The 20,428-nt window shown below is 38.1% G+C and overlaps 1 protein-coding gene across 1 annotated transcript in view; it reads right to left on the bottom strand.

Annotated features, from left to right (window-relative positions):
* The window catches only part of LOC138623620 (receptor-type tyrosine-protein phosphatase gamma-like), a 379,070-nt gene that overhangs the window by 97,773 nt on the left and 260,869 nt on the right, over positions 1–20,428 (bottom strand). Inside the window, exons 5-6 of the mRNA XM_069703240.1 lie at positions 18,481–18,576; positions 784–850 (exon numbers count right to left, since the gene is read on the bottom strand). Of these exons, the coding sequence (XP_069559341.1) occupies positions 784–850; positions 18,481–18,576 (163 nt within the window). The remainder of the gene's footprint in view (positions 1–783; positions 851–18,480; positions 18,577–20,428) is intronic.

The following is a 20,428-nucleotide window of genomic DNA, read 5'->3' as shown; positions in this document are numbered from 1 at the left end:
AGGAAATTAGCAAAGTAAATTTACAGTTTAAATATTATGCCCCATCAGTGTGTACAGCTAATCTGGATTTGGGACTGGACTTCTAACAGATTTCTAACATACCATGCTCACAGCAGGAATGCTGTTCTGCTGTAATAGTTTCTAGATAAATGCTTCTGCAAAATTAATTGAATTAGTTAAACTCATTGAATCTGAGGGTCCTCACAATGCTGGAACCTGACTAGCCAAAGCTTCCCTGCACACTGGCCTGATTCGACTGTGTGTCCCAGTGAACACAGTGGGGGATAATGTTGGCATTATCCATATTCACATTTCAAAAGAGGCTACATAATAACAGAATGGCAATGCCAATATACATGCAGGTGATGATGCTAACAGCGTTATCACGAAAAACATCAGCTTCATAGACAGTTCTGTCCACCAGTAACAGCGCTGATATTGGCTTTAATGAAAGATGCTCTGAATATGTTGTGCTATTTTGTTTCCCTAGAAACTGAGATCCATTTTGTCATTGTTTTATGAGAAGGTTGCCATCCAGTGAGTTTGTATTTTCAATATAATTGGTACATGTTATTAGCAGTCATATATTATAAGGAAGATCCCATTCTAGTATAAAGCCAACAACCAGGGCTACACTTAACCAATACATCAAACGTAAAGTTTATGGGACCAGAAGAATGAGCAAAAAAAGACTAAGAGCTGTATAAATATTAAATTAGTGAAAGTATACCCATTCAGAAATGCAGATGCCCTGACACACAGGGTAAAAGGGCTACAACTCACCATGATGTACCACACCCTTCAGGCCGTGGATAATGGGGTCGGCAGCAGGATTGTCCTTCCCTCCCACCTGAGGAGGACAAAAAGAAAGATCTACTGTAAAACAGTGATCATAGCATACATAGCATTACAACTGATAAGAAAGCACCATGTCAATAATTTGTATTTATTTAGTCCTACAGACTAATATGTAAAATATAGATCACTATTTGATAGTTAATTATATTTATGTTACAACAATATTCAAGGGTACGAGACTACAAACACTGCTTATATGATTTGTAATATGACATTATTACTGTCTCATGGGTAAATTTAAAGTTAGATGAGTATCATTAACCTTTATTCCATTGTGTATCTTTGTACTCTGCAGTGCTGTGGCAGTGATGCAGTTCTTTGCATGCATGAAGTGTCCACTAATCTATGCTTACATAATGCACGCATCTACTTGTGTGAAAATGTATTCATTTAACTGGAATAATACATTCAAATGTTGAGCATTTGTCTTTTAAAAAGCTTGTTTAGACCAGCTTATGCTTAGTTATAACAATACAGTACCCAAAAGTATGCATTATTATTCATCAGACATGGGAGGAAAAAAAAAATACTGTTGGTAAATCGAGAGAAAGAATGTCAGGAGGGAGAGGAGAGGCTGAAAAGTCTGAGGAGATGCTAGAGAAAAGAAGTGCAGTGTAACTAGGAGAAACAAACAGCAGCCATCAATAAGCTCTCAATGGCCCTGTTCATCTGAAGTCAAAGAAAATGTGATGACATAGTATCACAATAATATTTCTTCTTTAAATTGAGTGTTATTGCTGTCATGAAGGCTGCAAACTTAGCTGAGTCAAAGCATACAAAAACATCTAAACAGCAAAATACACACAAAATAACTAAGGCCCCTCATCTGAATGTTTTCTGATCTGCAACCTGTGCATTTCTTAGTGTATAAAAAATATTATTTCAGACTACACTGCCTATTTTTGCATGAGAATAGTTTGTATTCAAATATATTTAGGAAAGATCTTGGAAGAGCCTTTGGAAAGGCACCTGGTAAGACATGTTTGAATGACATGCTGTTTAAACGGTAGAACATCATGGTCATTAAGCATGTTATAAAATAATCAGATGCTGGGAACTATTTTTACCACTGAAGTGGTTACCATATCTGGGGGGGTCAGTGAAAGTTAACAAAGTGAATACCTTAAAACCAAGCAAAGCTGTCTATACTGCTGATACCACTGTGACCACTGTTTGCCACAGCTGGAGCTCCCATTGAGAACTAAATGTGGTTGACTTTTTCCAAAACCTATAGCTTTGGCTATATATATATATATAATCTTAAATGAATAGCAATTTTTGTAAATAAATGTGTTTTGGTGTGGTCTATTTGCCTCTCAAGTTTATTTCCTTGTACTCTACCCACCAGAGGTACCCTGTTTGTCTGTTGCTGTCTCTCCCCATGCCTGCTCTACTGCCTGCCACACCCACCTCACCTGCTCCCAGTTCCACAATCAGCCCCTGCTGCTGTCTGATGGCAATCACCCTGCCAGTTCACATGCTTTCCAGTTGCCAAATTGCAATGTCACAATTTCAGCAATAATAGGGACCCAAACTCACAACACAAAGACACATGGATGAGGAAAGCAAAATGCCCATGAAGTGAAACAGAACACAAAAGAAACAAACAAAATGACATGAGAGTACCCGAGGAATCTAAACAAGTTTTTTTTTCCAAAAGGACTGACACATGGGGTTAGACTAAGATTTGACTTGCTGTAGACTAAACAAGTTACGTGACTTTACAATCCAACAACTGGGAGAGACTGAAAAAGGTATGTATACTGTCTGAGTGATTACCAAGTGACAGCAGCTGGGACTGATTGGGGAACTGAGAACCGGTGAGGTGGGTGTGGCAGGCAGCAGTGTAGGCATGAAGAGAGAGACAGCTGGACACATACAGGACACCTCTAGTGGGTAGAATGGGTGACCCAGGGAGTGGTGCGGGGAACAAACTAAACATGAAAGAGGCAAACACACCAAACTATGAGACTGTGGGTTTCAAGTTTCTGACAACTTAGAATCGCTTGAGGCACTACAGTATCTACATTTACTGGATCTTTCTGTAAAGATGACTGTAACGGACATCTTGCTGTCGCCATGGGTTCTTTCAGAACGGACGAACAACAACAATATATCAATGACTGTGTGCTCTCCTGCCGAGCATCTGAGCATCTGAGCACACGTCTGGTCTGCAGCCAGCCAGCTGGTCATCTCCAGGAGTGCGAACCCGCTGGTGTCCTGCTACTTGGTTTTTAAGGAGGAAGAAGAGAGGGACAATCAGGGATTTGATTCAGCTGGGCTAATTAAGCCTCTTCCCGGCACCGTTCTGTGAACCACTCCCCCAATCAGTCTGTCCTGCAGCTGAGCCAAACCACGCCCCACTACCACAATGACCAATTGCTTGGGATACCTATGAGAGTATCCCTGGAAACGTACAACAAATAAGAGCAATGCAATTTCTTAAACATGGCAATCTTTTTCCTGCATAATACATGAATAGTGTATGTAACTTATTAGTTACCCTGGGAATGCCACCCCTTACAAGTTACACAAGAAAGAAGCTCCACTCTGAACCATCGTCATTAGCATCAACTTGGTTATCCATAACATTGCCAAACACCGAGCCACCATCCTACCTCCTCTGGTCAGTCACACTCCACATCACATCAAAATCCCCCAGGCCTACATAACTTTGCCCACAAGGTCAGAAGAACAAAAGTGAACTCTGATGAATCAATGATGTCCCCTCACTCTTTACATGCACTGACATCCTGCAAGCAGTAGAAGCTGAGAAGAAACACCTATTACATGACAAGGCTCTGTCTAAGGAAAACCACATCTCACAGTACACATACAGTATGAGTCCTGCTCGACCTCGCTGACCACCACCAATTCCAACACAATGAGGGTTTCTACAGACAAAACCACAGTTGTGCCATGCGTGGGCTCACCGGTGTCTCAGATAGTGGACAATCTGTAAAAGCAGAAGATAGCAGGGCAATGATCTCCTTCACTGGAACTGCTGCCAGCCACTGGTTTAGTCTGGTCTGATGGTCATTGTCTGATTAAGGCCAACATAACCACATCATCTACAAATAGCATGAAACTGAACATAAGGCCAATCGAAAAAGGCAGCTGTCATTTTGGTCTCTGTCGCTGTCACGCACTTAGATGGCTCAGAAAGAGGTTTTGAAAGAAAATGCAAATCCACATTCGTGACATTGCCTTAAACTGCCCGCTTGCCTAATTTGTCAATATGTCAAATGGGCACAATGCTGTTGCCAACTGCTTTCTAGCCCTTGCTTATTAAGTGGCTAAATGCTTTGAGATGATGTCATGCACTAATTAACATATATGTGACATCATCATAACATATTTTCATTCTGCTTAGTGTCAGATGGTTTCAGCCCTTTAAATGTGTTTGCTTCTCTCCTACTCGCTGTGTTCTCATGTACTGCATTTTTATACAGCCTACTAAAGCTGTTCTTGTTTACACAGTTTTCTCTTGTCAGACAATGAGACGTGCATGAAATGGTGACTGTAATCCAGTCCATTTAGACTGCATGTTAACCTGAAGTCACTTACGAGCCATTTCTATGCTGCTGCTCTGCAATGCTAAACTACTGATTATCACAATGTTTTCTGACAAAATCACCACATAATTTTAAAACAACGGCATGTAAGATGATCACTCAGAGAGAGAGCCAGAATCAGCGAAATAACTTTGATCTTTCATACAGCGCATAGCATCTCTGCCATTCACTGAACAGAGTACAGGCAGAGAGAGGTGTGTGTCTCGCTTGCAGAGAAGTACTGGTAACTCTTCTCTATGGATAGCAGTTAAGCATTGTCCAAAAAGTTGCTAGAAAAAGTCACTAAAGTAGTCTAAAAAGTAGAGAAAACTAGCCACAAAGATGCCAAATTGGCAACTCGGTGGACACAAACTCTAGCTAAAATCTAGCATACAATATTTAATGTCTACATGTAAGGAAAGGCTCATCATTTCTGAAAATTACATCTGTAAGTTATGAAAACATTTATTATTTATGTTGTACATAACACATCCTCCGCACTCCTAAATAAAAGCTCATGACTGTCATGGACATTCCTCCACAGTCGCCTGAATTCAACCCCATTTAACATTTATAGGGCACTTGAAGACTGAGAAAGCCAAACATTCCTGACATCACAAGGAGCTCTGTGGAGCATTGTCACATCATGTTGGAGTCCATGCAGCTTGAGTGCTGCTTTCAATAAAGCAAAGAGAAGACACTGCTACTAAGACATTGTGTAATTCATGTTCATTGTTCAGAATCTTAATTGAAATTGGTAAACTGATGTTTTTAGTTGCAATGCAATTATTGTATTAGATTAGAGATAGATGCAACATGGAAATAATAAAAATAAATTGAATAAATGGAAGGGAACCAGTGTAGGTCACTTGTAAAAAAACACTGGTGACGAATGATATAAGAACTGCTATCACTTGCAAATACTACTATCTACTTTTTTATATATATATATATATGTGTAAACATAATTATATATGTTGTATATACATCATTTATATATGTATACTCACTCAACTACTACTGCTGCAACTACTGTTGTTATTAGAATGCTGCTACAACAACTACTGCCTGTAGCAGCGGTACATTCAGCTGCAACGATTGCTGTAGAATTCCTCATCATCGGGCGTGTTTACACCATTTAGTATTGTGGTTATGTTGTTCATAATGTGTTATAATAATGTTATTATATGTTATTGAAATTATTATTCATAATGTTGTTCATCATAATGGGTATATGATGGCTGCATGCAGCACAAACAAAGTCTGGTTCTGCTTATCCCTGTTTATATGGTAAATACTCACATCCCGGCTACTGATTTTTGCATACATTTTCTATGACAATTTTGAAATGGGTAATCTGAAATTACCAGAACCTTTATTATGTTATGCCCAGCTCATTCAGGGTGTGACAAAGAAGAGAGATCCACAAAGTAACAACTGTTTGAAGCCAAATGTTTACTAATTAGAACTCAAAATAAACCAAACAGAAACTGCGTAAGTGACGACCTAGAACTAGGAACATCTTGGGAGGAGACCAGTTTATACAGAGTCCTCCGCAGGTGAAAATAATTCCTCAACGAAGCAGGATTCATAACTGAAGAGGGAAACAGAAATCTGGCCACACATCCAACGTGATAATATGACCCAGTGCTGTCATAAATATGATTGTATGGAAACCAGTGTTCTGTGAGCTGTCCAGGTGTCTGAGATCAAGATATTATATTTTGATGCACAAACAAAAGAAAGGATACTTCTAATACTAATCAGAAATAGGACACTCATGTCCCCTCAGTTGAAAACATTATTACACAGGTGACAAACATTCAGAGCATCCAACTTTTAAATAGTAGTCAAAGGTGCTGTGTTATGTTTTAATGTTTGTTGTGCATAATAAAACGAACACAAACTAGCACAAAGCCACTGCCAGCATCAATATCCAACATGTTGCGTGACAAGACAAGAGACTGCCAAGACTGCTGTCGTGCTTCCCCTCTCCTTACTCTCCACCACCGTTCCGCTCCTAAATTTGGAAACGCATACCCTCTGACCCAGGGGTTTAAGTAATATTACACACACATGCACGCAATGTCCAGTTGGATGATGAAACACACACTCGTTGTCTGGTTTTGTGTGAAGGATTAATGGGATTTGTTCTTACACTGCCTGCCTGCTTGAACCCCGGTGAAAACATGTAGAACAAAACAGTCTGTTCAATTTCTATGCTTTTATCAAGCACATGAATAGATGCTGTTCAACAGAGCCCATTTTTTGTGGATTATGTTTTGAACAATTTTATATAATTCATTTATAAAAAAAATAAAAAGAAACATATATATATATATATATTCTGCATGGCTGTGGTGAATAATCATGCAACGCTCTAATGTTATCATGTGCCCTGGTGCGTGAAGAGCGAATAATGGAGGTGGCTGATTCCTCTACAGGTGTTAGATAGAGGCGCCACTGCCAAATCCAGAATATGGCTTTGTACAACTGATAAAGAAAGGCCAACAGTGAATGAGAAAATAAGAGAAGTAGTAAAAGTTTAATTGTGACAATGTCAGACAAAGTTTATAAACCCCACCACACACACAGACACACACACACACACACACACACACACACACACACACACACACACACACACACACACACACACACACACACACACACACACACACACACACACACACACACACACACACGAACACACATCAGTCACAAATAAATTACATAATCATCTCAAGTAACAGAGGAAGTTAATAACTGGAACGGCAATAAAAAAAAAAGTTTGTTTTTGGTCCAAAGCAAGAAAGTGGGTGAGGAACAAAGTGTTTATGAAGAGGAAAGGAGCTTAAGAGAAGTAAAGGCGATCACAAAGACACAGAGAGAAAATGACAGACAGAGAGACAGTGATGAGGAGAAAAAGAAAGGAGGACAGAGGGAATTAGCGTTTCATTATTAATGTTTGTCTCCGAAAGCCCACAGGCTCGTCCCCTGAGATCCTCAGCCACGGGGCCACACATCACAATGTCCTACTCTGTCTCTCTCTCTATCTACCCCGGTTTCCCTCTTCTAATACTGCATCCCTTGCTCGTTCTCTTTCTCTTTATTTCTCCCCACAGCTCCATCTCCCTCTACCTCCCCAGGGACAGGCCACTGCACTGACAAATCAGAAAAAAGAAACCACAGAAGACTGTGACACATCCTCATATTTCTCTCTTTTACCATTTTTCTCTCTCTCTCGTCGCCTGTCTCGTCCTCCCACTGTCATCCATCTAATATCCCTCACTATGTATCCGTTTTCTCTTGACTTCCTTCACTTCTCTCTGTGTCTTACAGAGATTCTCTTCTTCTTGCCCTTTGGCAGCACTAACTGCTGATGAATGGATGTAATGGTTGGACCTCTTTTAAAAAAAAAACACACATTACTGTGCAGAGTTACGAGTTAGAACAGTAACCGTTTTGTCAGCTGGATGACGATGTGAAAGACAGATAAGAAATTCTGGCATTTTGTTCTATTCTTTACCTGTTAGTTTTAGAACTAAGAAAAGAATAACTGTCCTTGTTGTCAATATTGAATGACGGCAAGTATATTGGGCCTCTAGGGTAGACACATTTTACATTCTTTTATATGGTAGTGTAGACTAAGCAATTGTGGGCCTTGCAGTCAATCTTGGATCGAGACAAAAGAAAATAGCCATTCTGGTTATTTCTAGTTCTAGACTAATAGATGCTGGGCTTTGTAGCCATTTTTAAGTTTAGGAATTGTGCGTTATCTATGTATTGTTATAGTAGATACTTGTCTATATTGGGACTTCATTGGCAGGCGATCAAACATTGCCAAATGTTTCCAAGGATTGTTAGCCTTCTTCAGTACATTAAGTCAAAGAACTGAGTCCTGCCTGCAGTATATCTAGACTAAAGGAAATTCAGGCTTCAGGTCAATGCTGCATCCAGGTTAAAAGGAGGCTGACCTTCCAGAATTAGGCTACTACAATTTCTTGGCATTCTTACACCTAAACTACAGAGTGCTGCCTTCTGGTCATTCTTTGGTCCAGATTTAAAGAGATTGGGCATTCCCATCATTGTTAGGTCTACATGAAAGGATACTGGCTTACTTGTAATTCTTCGGGCTAAGGATACCGGGTGTTCTTGTCATTTTAAGACCTTAATTAAAGGAGACTGTAACTTTATTAATATTCTCTGAACAAACAATCCAGCTGTCTACATAGGCAAAACAATATGAAGTGTTTTTACAAGGTCCAAGTCAGTTTACTTTTGTGTAACGTAGAAGCAGGGTTTAGAAGCAGAAGACTCTGAGTGCTGCTACACTCAGTATTGTGCTTGTACACATCCTGCAGAGAAACAGGTGTGGCACTGAAGCTGTTGCTGCTCCACCAACATGCTGCTTTGTGTGACACAGTGAAGAAGCATTAGCCCACGGTAGGCTTAAACTGAAGGAAAACAAGCTTTCTGGTCACTCCAGTGTAGATTTAGATGTGATGAAATAAGCTCTGGCGGATATCTTCCACCATTTTGAAAACCATGTTAAAACATTTTGTGTCATTTTACTATGCCCACCAATAACTATTTTACATTAAACAGCTGTCACTGTAAGCCACTTGATGTCTCACTCATTGTGTAAGAGATGATTAAGAGAGTCTTTAAAGTTGTTGTGTTTGATGATTTTAAAGATGAAAAGTCTAAGCAGCTTAACGTGATTTTGTTTTTGCACTAAATCTCAACTGGATGTAAAACAGACATGCCTGTGTGACATGGCTTAGTGTATTCACTCTTTATTAAATGAACTCTGGAGATGTAAGTTTGAACCGCTTCTCAAGATTAGTATTTTTCTGTAGAAAAACAATGTGGTAATTACATAGCTTTATATCCATACTACTTGGATTCAGTTGTGGTCATGGTTTTTCTGATTTTTTTTTTTTTTTTTTTTTTTCTCGTTCTTCAAGTTTTTGAGCTTTGAATTTTGTTTCTCATGGTCTGAGAGTCCTTCAGGTGCCTTTTGGTCAACTCCAGGCGGGCTGTCATGTGCCTTTTACTGAGGAGTGGCTTCCGTCTGTCCACTCTACCATACAGGCCTGCTTGGCGGAGTGCTGCAGAGATGGTTGTCCTTCTGGAAGGTTCTCCTCTCTTCACAGAGCAACGTTGGAGCTCTGTCAGAGTGACCATCGGGTTCTTGGTCACCTCCCTGACTAAGGCCCTTCTCCCCCGATTGCTCAGTTTGGCCGGGCGGCCAACTCTAGGAAGAGTCCTGGTGGTTCCAAACTTCTTCCATTTACGGACGTTGGAGGCCACTGTGCTCATTGGGACTTTCAATTCTGCAGACATTTTTCTGTACCCTTCCCCAGATCTGTGCCTCGATACAATCCTGTCTCAGAGGTCTACATACAATTCCTTGGACTTCATTGCTTGGTTTGTGCTCTGACATGCACTGTTAACTGTGGGACCTTATATAGTCAGGTGTGTGCCTTTCCAAATCATGTCCAATCAACTGAATTTACCACAGGTGGACTCCAATCAAGTTGTAGAAACATATCAAGGATGATCAGCGGAAACAGGATGCACCTGAGCTCAATTTTTTTTTTTTGTGCCATGGCAAAGGCTGTGAATACTTGTGTACAAGTGATTTTTTATTTTTTTTTATTTTTAATAGATTTGCAAAAAAAAAAAAACATTTTCATGTTATCATTATGAGGTATTGTGTGTAGAATTTTGAGGGAAAAAAAAAATAATTTAATCCATTTTGGAATAAGGCTGTAACAACAAAATGTGGAAAAAGTTAAGCACTGTGAATACTTTCCGGATGCCCTGTATGCTTCACCACTAAAACATCAAAAACACAGCTGCAGATATGGACATAATTCACTAACAGTGCCCTTGTTGTCCTGTATAGTAAAATGATAAAATTTCAAAATCATCAGAAAGGGATCTTTTTTTTTTCTTTTGGTGAGAGGGAGGAGACCAAAGACAGTGGCAGTTGATTATTCAGCCTGAGCGATGGAGTGAAATAAGTAGGGCAGCGGTCATGGAGACAGGATGACAAAGCACACGGGAACATTTCATTTTGTCAGCCTATCACATTGAAGAACAAACATGTCATTGATTTAAAGTTCAGTAATAAAATGCAGAAATTCCTGGCAAATTGTTAAAAGCTATCCAACAGCAAATTTTATGTTATGATTTGTGTTTTGTGCATAACAGCTGAGTCTAATGCCTCCTCAAGTGGTGTGTGCTGTGTTGAACTGGAAACAACCCAGTAATGGTTTAACAGTGTCGGCATATACTGCCTAATTAATTGGGAGTATTGAATTTTGAACAAAAATTATTTTATCATGCTGTTCTTATCCCTGATGACCACATCAACTTTAATGTGAAGAATAGTGACCCATCTAACCACTTCCCCACCCCCTCCCCGAAGTATAGTATCAATTCAAAATAATCTCAGGGTTGTCTAGGAATGAATATGTTCAGGGCTGCACTTACTGAGTTCTGAGTATCCTCCTACTATTCATCTGTATTCATGAGAGGCAAATTGTTTGCTCCTGCCCTTTACTTCAGTTTTGGAAATAAATAATACTATAGTGGCATTTTGTTTATGATCAAATTAAGTGCATGTTTTTGGCTTCTTTTCATTTGCCTTGATCATTTTAAAGAAACCGGTTGTTAATTTGAAAACAAAGCTTTGTGTAACACTGCCAACCTCTGCTTTCAATATCTCACCAACATAATAAATAAACCAATGCATTTTTGATGAACGACAAAAAAGCTCTGAATTATGCCTTTAATTAAAGGCATGATGGGATAAAACAACAAGAGCCCAAATTAAATGTCAGGAAATGCTTCTACAAGAGACCTAAAGGGAAGCAAATCTGCTTTGCTCTTTCAGCTTTGGAGATACATCTTCTCTTCAAGAATTTAATGTTGCTCTTGTAAACATGAGATAAATGCATTGATAGTGCTTACATAGTGATCAATAAGATGACTTAAAAAAAATGCTTGAGACACTTTATTGCATTTTCATTAAATTACTACATGCTATCAGAAACTGTGTGGGTTAAGGCTTTGACTTCCTGCCAGCTCTCCACGCTTGTGACTTGTGAATGGTTTTGTGTCTGTGACTTACAAGTCAAGTCCAAGGCTTTTATTTCATTCTCTTTGTTCTTATGTCTTCTCACTTGCCTCTCAGTCATATATATAATATAAAAAGGTCCTTCAAAATAATGTGAAATAAGACTCAGTGGAATTCTCATGTTGATTTAAGGAATAAATAGTAAAAAGCAGAGCTGATGTTTCATGTAATTTGCATCCCAGCTGGGCCTCTGCTTGCATGTTGTTGCCTCTAGCTGAGTGTGTGCAACAGTGGAAGCATGCAGCTCTGTAAATAAGCAAATACAAGGGCAATGATCAGTGTTTACAACTGTCATTTATTTCAATCAGAGCCTGCGGTGCAATGCAATGCAGGGTCATAAAAGTGTGATTCCCAAACTCAGCTGATCTGATGGGGCCAATTTGTCCCGTAAGTGTGAAGATTTAATAAATACATGACACAGAAAGCAACAACGTAGCCACATCAGACTGATGGAAGTGGAGGGAGAAGCTCACAAATGAATGAAGAAACAATTAGGAAGGAAAGGAAACGAGACATGCAAGGCACTGACCATGTACTGTATATACAGTGTAAGAGATTAAATGAAAACAACCAAAGCAAAATCCAAAGGGTCATGCTTTGTCAAATTTTGCAGCAAATGGCAAAGTGCCATTTTTTCAGAGTTTGAGCTTTTGTGTGTTAATTGGACATAATGCATGTTTGTCATAATGTGTGGTGTCCTTCCTGATGGGTGAATGACCAGTGTTTACAAGTACATTTATTATTTAGACAGTGGACATGGGACAGAAAAATGACAACTGCATCAGTTGGAAGCTAGCAATGGCAATTCTGTTGTGTTTGGTGCCACTTTGCGCCAGGTGTAAGAGCCCTGAAACTCACATGGACTTCTTTTTTCAGGAGTACAATTTATATTAAACATAAAATCGCTTTATACTTTATACTTAATAACCCAACATGGACATTTTTATTATTGGCTGTAGTTAAATGGGTACCTGGCATCAAACAAATACAATTCAATGTTTGTAGGTTTTTTTTAAACAAATAAAAGTGTAATTAGTTGAATTTAAGTGTTTAAAATCCAGTTCTTTTGATAAAAATTGAAGAAAAAACAGCTGCTCTAGCTGATTAGCTTGTACACTCTGAAGTGTTCACTGTCTCTGTGGAGTGTCATGTGGGCGACTGCTGTGGTACAGCACAGACTGGCAGAGGACACATTTAAAGAACTTCTCCCTCAACAGGACTCATCACCGTCATCACAAGCAGGCCCAGGAGACTCTTGAAGCCCTGCTCCAAACATACACACACAAACACACGCACTCGCAGATAAATACTATATTCTATATAATACTATAACTCATAATGTAGAATTGATTTTCTTACACACAGTAAAAACTATTAAAGTGGTGCAGCTGCAGGATACAAACAGACATCATTGACACCACACAGTGGCATGCTCACATTCTCTCAATCGACATTTCACCTTATTCCATTAATAAAAATGCCTTAAGTCAAACACTTATGCACACACACACACACACACACACACACACACACACACACACACACACACACACACACACACACACACACACACACACACACACAATTGGTCATGTTTGTGTGTGTGTGTGTGTGTGTGTGTGTGTGTGTGTGTGTGTGTGTGTGTGTGTGTGTGTGTGTGTTGTGTGTGTGTGTGTGTGTGTGTGTGTGTGTGTGTGTGTGTGTGTGTGTGTGTGTGTGTGTGTGTGTGTGTGTGTGTGTGTGTGTGTGTGTGTGTGTGTGTGTGTGTGTGTGTGTGTGTGTGTGTGTGTGTGTGTGTGTGTGTGTGTGTGTGTGTGTGTGTGTGTGTGTGTGTGTGTGTGTGTGTGTGTGTGTGTGTGTGTGTGTGTGTGTGTGTGTGTGTGTGTGTGTGTGTGTTTTCATCACTTCAGTGACAATACATTGACATGTAGTCAACTCCTGGAGACTTACCGTAACCCTAACTATAACAACTACTTTCCTTATCGTTAACCAAAACGTAATTGCATAACCTTAAACCAAATATTTTCCCTTATGTTTAATGATGGACAATATGGGGGCATGCTTGTCCACCAAAGGGAGACATGTCCCTACAATGTGACTGGGTAAACAGAGTTATGTCCCCGCTGCATTAGTGATACAAGTATACACCCTCAAACATATAACTCTTTAAATATGTGTATATACATTGGCAAGAAAAAGTAAGTGGATCCTTGATAATTATCTTCATTTAAGTGTTTATTTGTGTTATGTTACAGTTATGAATGAACACAATCTACTTTAACTCACTTTGTTGTATCATTCATTCATCATATCATTCAAACATTCTTAGTGTAGATTGGAACCAGTATGGGAACCCCTGGGCTAATGACATAAAAAAACAAACAAACAAAAAAAACATTGTGAATAAACCATGTCTTACAAAGATGAGATCTCTAAATCAGAAATTGCTGATTGGCATACAATTCATGAAGAAATCTCAAAAAGTTCATAAATCTGCAAATGGATATATTTTTGTTCTATGGTTACCCTCCCCAGAAGGGGGTGGCCAGATGATTCCATGCTCAGTGAGGTGAAAACAAAAGCCCAGCAGCTTAATGGGTTCATGCTGGTTAACTTCTCTATTTATGAGTCTACCATACGTAGATCATTGAACAGGCATGATGTCCTTAGCAGGACACCAAGGAGAAACAAGAACAAAACAAAAACAAAAAACACACTATCCACCTGAATTTTGCCAAAGAGCTCTTCAATACTCGACAACCCTATTGGCACAATGTCAAGAGGACGAATGGAACTCTTTAAATCTTTTGGGAAGAACATGGAGCAATAGGAAATTGATTATCAAATTATCTATTTGGACAGCCATCCTATCCAGCTGAAGTATATTAAAAATAGAGTATACAGAAGGACAATGACCTTAAACATCAAAGTAAAGCTACTACAGAATATTGTCCTACTTGACCTGAACCCAATAGAGATGCTGTACAGGGAGAATGATCCACAATTCTTCCTGAACACATTTTATGACCATTTAATGTGGGAAACCAGGTCATTGTACAGGGTTCACTGATTTTGTATTGCAATATACTAGTTTTTTTTTTTTTTTTTTTTTTTTTTTGGGGGGGGGGGGGTTGTTTGTGATATTTTTATCAAGGAAAAAAAAATGAATACTGAATTTGCCTCCTTTAAACAAACTCCCACCTCCACACAACATTTATATTTTTCAGCATACTGAAGACTAACTGAAACGTGAGCAGGGCAGGACAAAGAGTGGCATCAGGATGAATGAATACAAATGTACTTCTGAGGCTCGGACTGTAACACACACACCTCTTTTCTTTGGGAACAAACACACAAACACATCCTGTTGAGTTCATTCTGCGAGAACCAAGTTACTGAGGTCACAGGTTTGAATCAGGGAGCAGTTTTGGCTGCTTTCAAAATAATGAAAGCTTTTTCTGCCTTTTATTTCAATGGCTGTTTTGAGATCATCAATTTCTTCATCTGTTTATTCATCTCATCTGTTTTCTCGTAACTGCAAAACCATCCATTTCTGTGAACTGCTTACTCATTGTTTGTTCTCCAGAAAATTATTAGATAAGATCACCATAGTGACCTTTTCTCTAACATAACCCTCAAGTCCCAATTTGAAAATGTGTCAGCTCTACTGTTTTTGTTTGTTTGTTTGCTTTATGCTCACTATATGCCCCCCAAAAATCATTTTTGAGAATTTATTACGGGCGAGTGAAAAAAAAAAAAAAATGAGTGTAGAAAATAATAGCCATAACTATCCTCTATCTATCTATCTTCTTATTTGAAATAACTTAATAATGTCATGCTGACAATGAAAAAGGCATACATGAACCAAGAGATGGAGACATACCTTTCGTAACAATATATCTGAGCTGAGCTCTCCACTATGTTTTCCCTTTTGCCTATTTAATGCCTGTAGGCACACACCAACTTCTGTTTCTATATTATATGTCTCATAATTTCCATAAAGGAAAACAGCATAGATGCATTCAAGTTAATGCAGTTAACCTATTTTAAGAGTAAAAGCTAAAATACTGTATAGTATTTTTCTTTTCTTTTTAATGATTTAGAATCATGATTAAACTAAACTTTTACACCAGAGACAGGGGTTTATGTATTAGTCTGTGGTTTAGGCAACATACTTACTGGGTAAAGATTAGGTACACATTATGGATTTGATTAAATGTAAATGTGCATGTCATCTCTTCAGTCATTATATATATTTTGTTCTACTTTAAACAAAAGCAAGATACAGTATGTCCCTTACCTGAATAAAGTTTGGCCAGTGTTTAAACGTAAGCATTAAAACGTTGAATTGAGTGGATATTATACTGAAAATTGGACATTTTGTCTCAAAATAAATTAAACGTGTCACTTTTCCATTAAGTATACATTTTTTATCCAACCTGTCAAACACATTAACAACGCTTCCACGTTACTCTGATATAAAACATAAAACACGATTATGTAAAAATGTAGGCTATTTGCTGTGGCATTTTAGCTGAACAAACATTATTTCGAGAAGATTGGGTTGGCTGACTTTTAATTGCAACACATTAATGACAACACAATTAAACACAATTAAGGTGAATTTAGTCAGGATAGTATTCCTTAACCTTGTTATAAAATTAATCAAGAAAAGGGATCTACATTTAAAAAAAAGATGCAGCAGAGTTAATCCAGAAATAAAACCGTTCTGTTTCATTTATGAGACTGTGTGATGCTCCAGTCAATGGCCACTTGAATGTCTTTAGATTCCTCAGGTCTTTCAAGTAGAATTCTTTTTAATGTCAGGTGAAACATCTTCCAAATATCTTCAGTCTAAAGCAAGTTCAGTTTCCCTTGATTTAGCACTTCTGGAACTCAAGTCTCTGTACTGCCATCATTCCAAACTAGAAACTAAAAATCGTATTTATCCATATATACATAGAAGTATCACTCAAAGATCTTTGATTAGAATGAAACATGCAGACAATGGAATGTTTCATAATGTAGAGGAATATTTTTTTCACCTTCGCAGATCATACATCTTTACACTGTCATAACCTTTCTTTCAGGGCCAAACGCTTTACCTTTTAGCCTCAAAAATACCGTTCAAACATTGGAATTTCAGAAATACTCTATATATTCATCTGTTGTACCTTCTGTTGAACACCCTATTGTAGTTTGTTATGAAAACTGCAGAGTTAAGTGGTGGTGTATGAGGCTTTGCTGTACTCTTGGTCCCTACACAGTCAAATATATATTTTTGTAACAATGTCACTCGTTGGTGCATCAGCAAGTCAAAATAGATTTCCTCTTACAGAATGAAAGAACAACAAAAATGTTTTATTGATGGTGATAAATCATCATTTTACCACATTTTAGACGATGAATTGTTTCAATAGGGGAACAGTAGGTAAAGTTGCATTACTGTCGTGTGAAAAGCAAACTATAGTTTGGGATGTAATAAGTAAAATGCAATGCATAATATGTATAAAGTACTCAGGCACAAAGGTTTCATTGTATGCAGTGTGTAATGATGAGGACACAACCAACAGCAGGCATAGCAGAAATATCTGTTTGTTTTGACAAATTCACAAGTGATTGTGCTTGATTCAGTTGGCATAGGTTACATGTAAACATGTACAAGAGTGCATGTGTACCAGCGCAAGACATATAAAGTGGCTGAGAGGAAGAGAATGAAAGAGAGACGGTAGACAGAGTGAGAGAGATTGAAGTGAGACCAGGAAATATTAACTTGGGGTTAATGGTCCAAGTAAAAGCCCACTTAGGTAATCGATGACCTCAAATTAACTTTTCATTCCTGCCAGTTGAGAGATAGAACTAACAATGATCCCAGTCCACCCACAGCTCCACTCAACAGGCTAGGACTTTATTGGTCGCTTTGATCTTGATCTACCAGTTTTACGACTCTTATCTGCACACCGTCCCAACTCTCCCACATAGATAATCTGGCTTTTTAGATTTCTGAAATACGGAGCCAAGGAGTGGCCATAGGGAGACTTTTTTTTTTTTTTTTTTTTTTTTTTTTTTAATTGTTTGCACAAAATCAAGGCAACAAGATACTAAATCATCCCCTCGGATTACCAAATCGTGCGCACAAAATAACACTTCGTTCCCACATTTTAAATCATTTGTTCCCCCGTTTTAATTAATTTCGTGCAAGGAATGCAAAGGATTATTTTTAGTAAAAGTAATTTAGTAATAAGTAATACGTTTGTGGATTATATCATTGGCAATATGCTAACTTTGAGGATGCTATCGACTTTATAGATGGTCAGCTGCCACCTGAAGTAGGTGCAGTGCACTTCATTCTTGTTGTGCTGTGCTGTCTCTCTATATATAAACTTATCTCGGGTGCACTTAATTAAAATGTGCACAGGAGATAGTAAATTGGGGCCTCGATTTAGTATCTCATGGCCTCAATTTAGTATCTTGTGATACTAAATTGTATGTTAATTGCATTAATGATCAGTCAGACCCAGAGAACTAATCGACCAACTGCAAATTCTAATTTCTAGGAACAGCTAATCCCTAATGTCAGTGCAGCCATCACAGCACAAAATTCACCCCCACTTTAAAACTTGGTGAAGGAGGTCTTCAATAAAGAATTTCAAAAGTAAGATTTCCCTTGTTACATGGTGTTAGATAATCAGAAATAACTGTAGTAGTTTCTGCTCTGCATTTTTGTTGTCTCAACAATCTCTGACAGTGATAAACCAATAATGCCAGAGGTTTCTCCTTGAGGGGAGCTGTTCTGTAAACCATGAACCACAAAGTCAAAATTATACGTTGGAAAAGACAAAACTGGATTCTTCCTCATCTTTTTTGTAAGAATACACACACAGAAAAACCAACAGACTTAGGAAAACAGGTTATTACCTGAAAAAATACAGCCATTGCTGCGATGATCCTCTTTTCCCTGAGTGCCGCATTGAGACTGTCAAAGTCATCTGAGTTGTATGTGTAGATTTGCATCTGTGAGAAACAAAAACACTGAATTAGTTGTGGGACACATAACCAGTCATATGAAACTGGATGAAATCATTATGCAGACAACAGATATACTTTCACCCTGCATGTAGTTTTATGAAAACTGGAATCTTGACTTTTGCAAAGATGTTAATAAGTGGACATATCAAATTACACTGACACCCTTACAAACAAAAACAGAGACTGTAAATCAGATATTCAAATTGTTGTTTCTGATTTAGCGAATGCCTGCATTTCAATTATAGATCTGACAAAAAGTATGTAATCTGTTATTTATATTTAACAGGCACAGTTTGACAGAATTTCATCTGGTTAACAAGATCTTCATTAGTAGTATGCCAAATTTTGAGTTTAGTCAGGTTTATTTATGGGGGGGAGGGGTATTGCTTTGAGGTTTGACCTCAGCATTTAGAATGATAAAATTCAGGGCCACTGTGAAGTTTGTAGCAAAACTAAAAGCAGGCTTAACTTGAAAAAAAAAAAAAAGGAAGGGTGAACATTCAGTTCAGAGTCTCTTCATATACTTCTCACTTGTCTCTGAGACATTACATTACTCATGACCTTTTTGTTTCCCTTTGCTGTTGCCTGGAAAAATAATAATTCAAATGTTATTCTGCTGGAAGTAGAAAATGCCCAACAGAAGATACATAACCCACATTACAGTTTTTGGAGAGAATTTCCTCTGTATATTTTTTTGTATTTTTATTTTTGCTAGCTGAAAGATGGTAACATGTCTAATCAACAGAAGGAATGATTCAAATTAAAATGTGATGTTATTTCATGTTTATATAACTGCAATTCATAAAGGGTGCTGTGATAAATAGTTGATGGGTGAAATATGACCTCCAGTCAAAGGCATTATGACCCATCTAAAGTACTGTTAAAAACAAATCAGTTATTTCTATTGTGAAAAACAGTTTTTCCCTTTTCACATAACTCACATTTTTGTGACATATTCTACATGACTGAGTATACATTTTTAAATATATCCTGTGAGTCAAGGTTTGTGTTGTTGTCTCACTAACTAGAGCCAGCCTTAAGCATCTGGGGGTCTGTTTCAAGAGCTAGTATGTGGCCCCACTCTTCATTAAAAGCTAAAAAAAAAAAATAAGAAAGTAGATCCTGCCTTTTTCTTTGGCTGCATCCACTCACTAATTTTATGCTGTAAATATTGTAGCAGACTATTGATTCTAAGGGGTTAGAATGAGGCAGAGAAATTATACCAATTTTAGTGTAGACCCTGTGTATAATACATTGTTCAACTCCAAGAACTGCTCTTTATTTTGCAAGAGGAACAAGCCTTCAACAGCTCATACAAATTGAAAGCCACATATGAGATGGATGCTACAACAGTTTTCAACTAACTTTATTCATAGTACAAAATGTTTTCTTTTCCGACAACAAACTGCACAACTCTACAAACAGTAGAATTAGTCTGAGAGCCAATAATGCTAATACTGTTTGACACATAACATCTGTGGGGGCTTAGAACAGTGTACTTAAACACAAATACATTAGCTTAGTGCAAAAGAACATCAATTAGTCTCTCCCGCTCTCTCAGTAGACATATCTGCGGCAGAGTAATAACTGTTATGGTTCCCAGTGCATATATTTTTCTTGGACTCCATTTCCCAGCATGCCGTCATTGCACGTATCCTTTAAGAATAAAGCAACCAACTTAAATATATGTTGGTGGTTGTTAGAAATTATGGGTTGCATTTATTTTTTGATAAAACATGCTATATTGGACAATCGGGTTCCCTTGGAGCGTGGGGCCCGATTACAGTTGAAACGGGTGAATTATAGCTCAGGCCACCTATGCCACTAACAGGTAATG

This window comes from Brachyistius frenatus, unplaced genomic scaffold (assembly GCF_029030835.1).
Source record: "Brachyistius frenatus isolate BFR_SWC_R1_liver_20210118 unplaced genomic scaffold, ASM2903083v1 Contig_45, whole genome shotgun sequence".
In the NCBI taxonomy this organism is placed as follows: Eukaryota; Metazoa; Chordata; class Actinopteri; family Embiotocidae; genus Brachyistius; species Brachyistius frenatus.
This window is presented reverse-complemented; position numbering and strand designations above follow the sequence as displayed.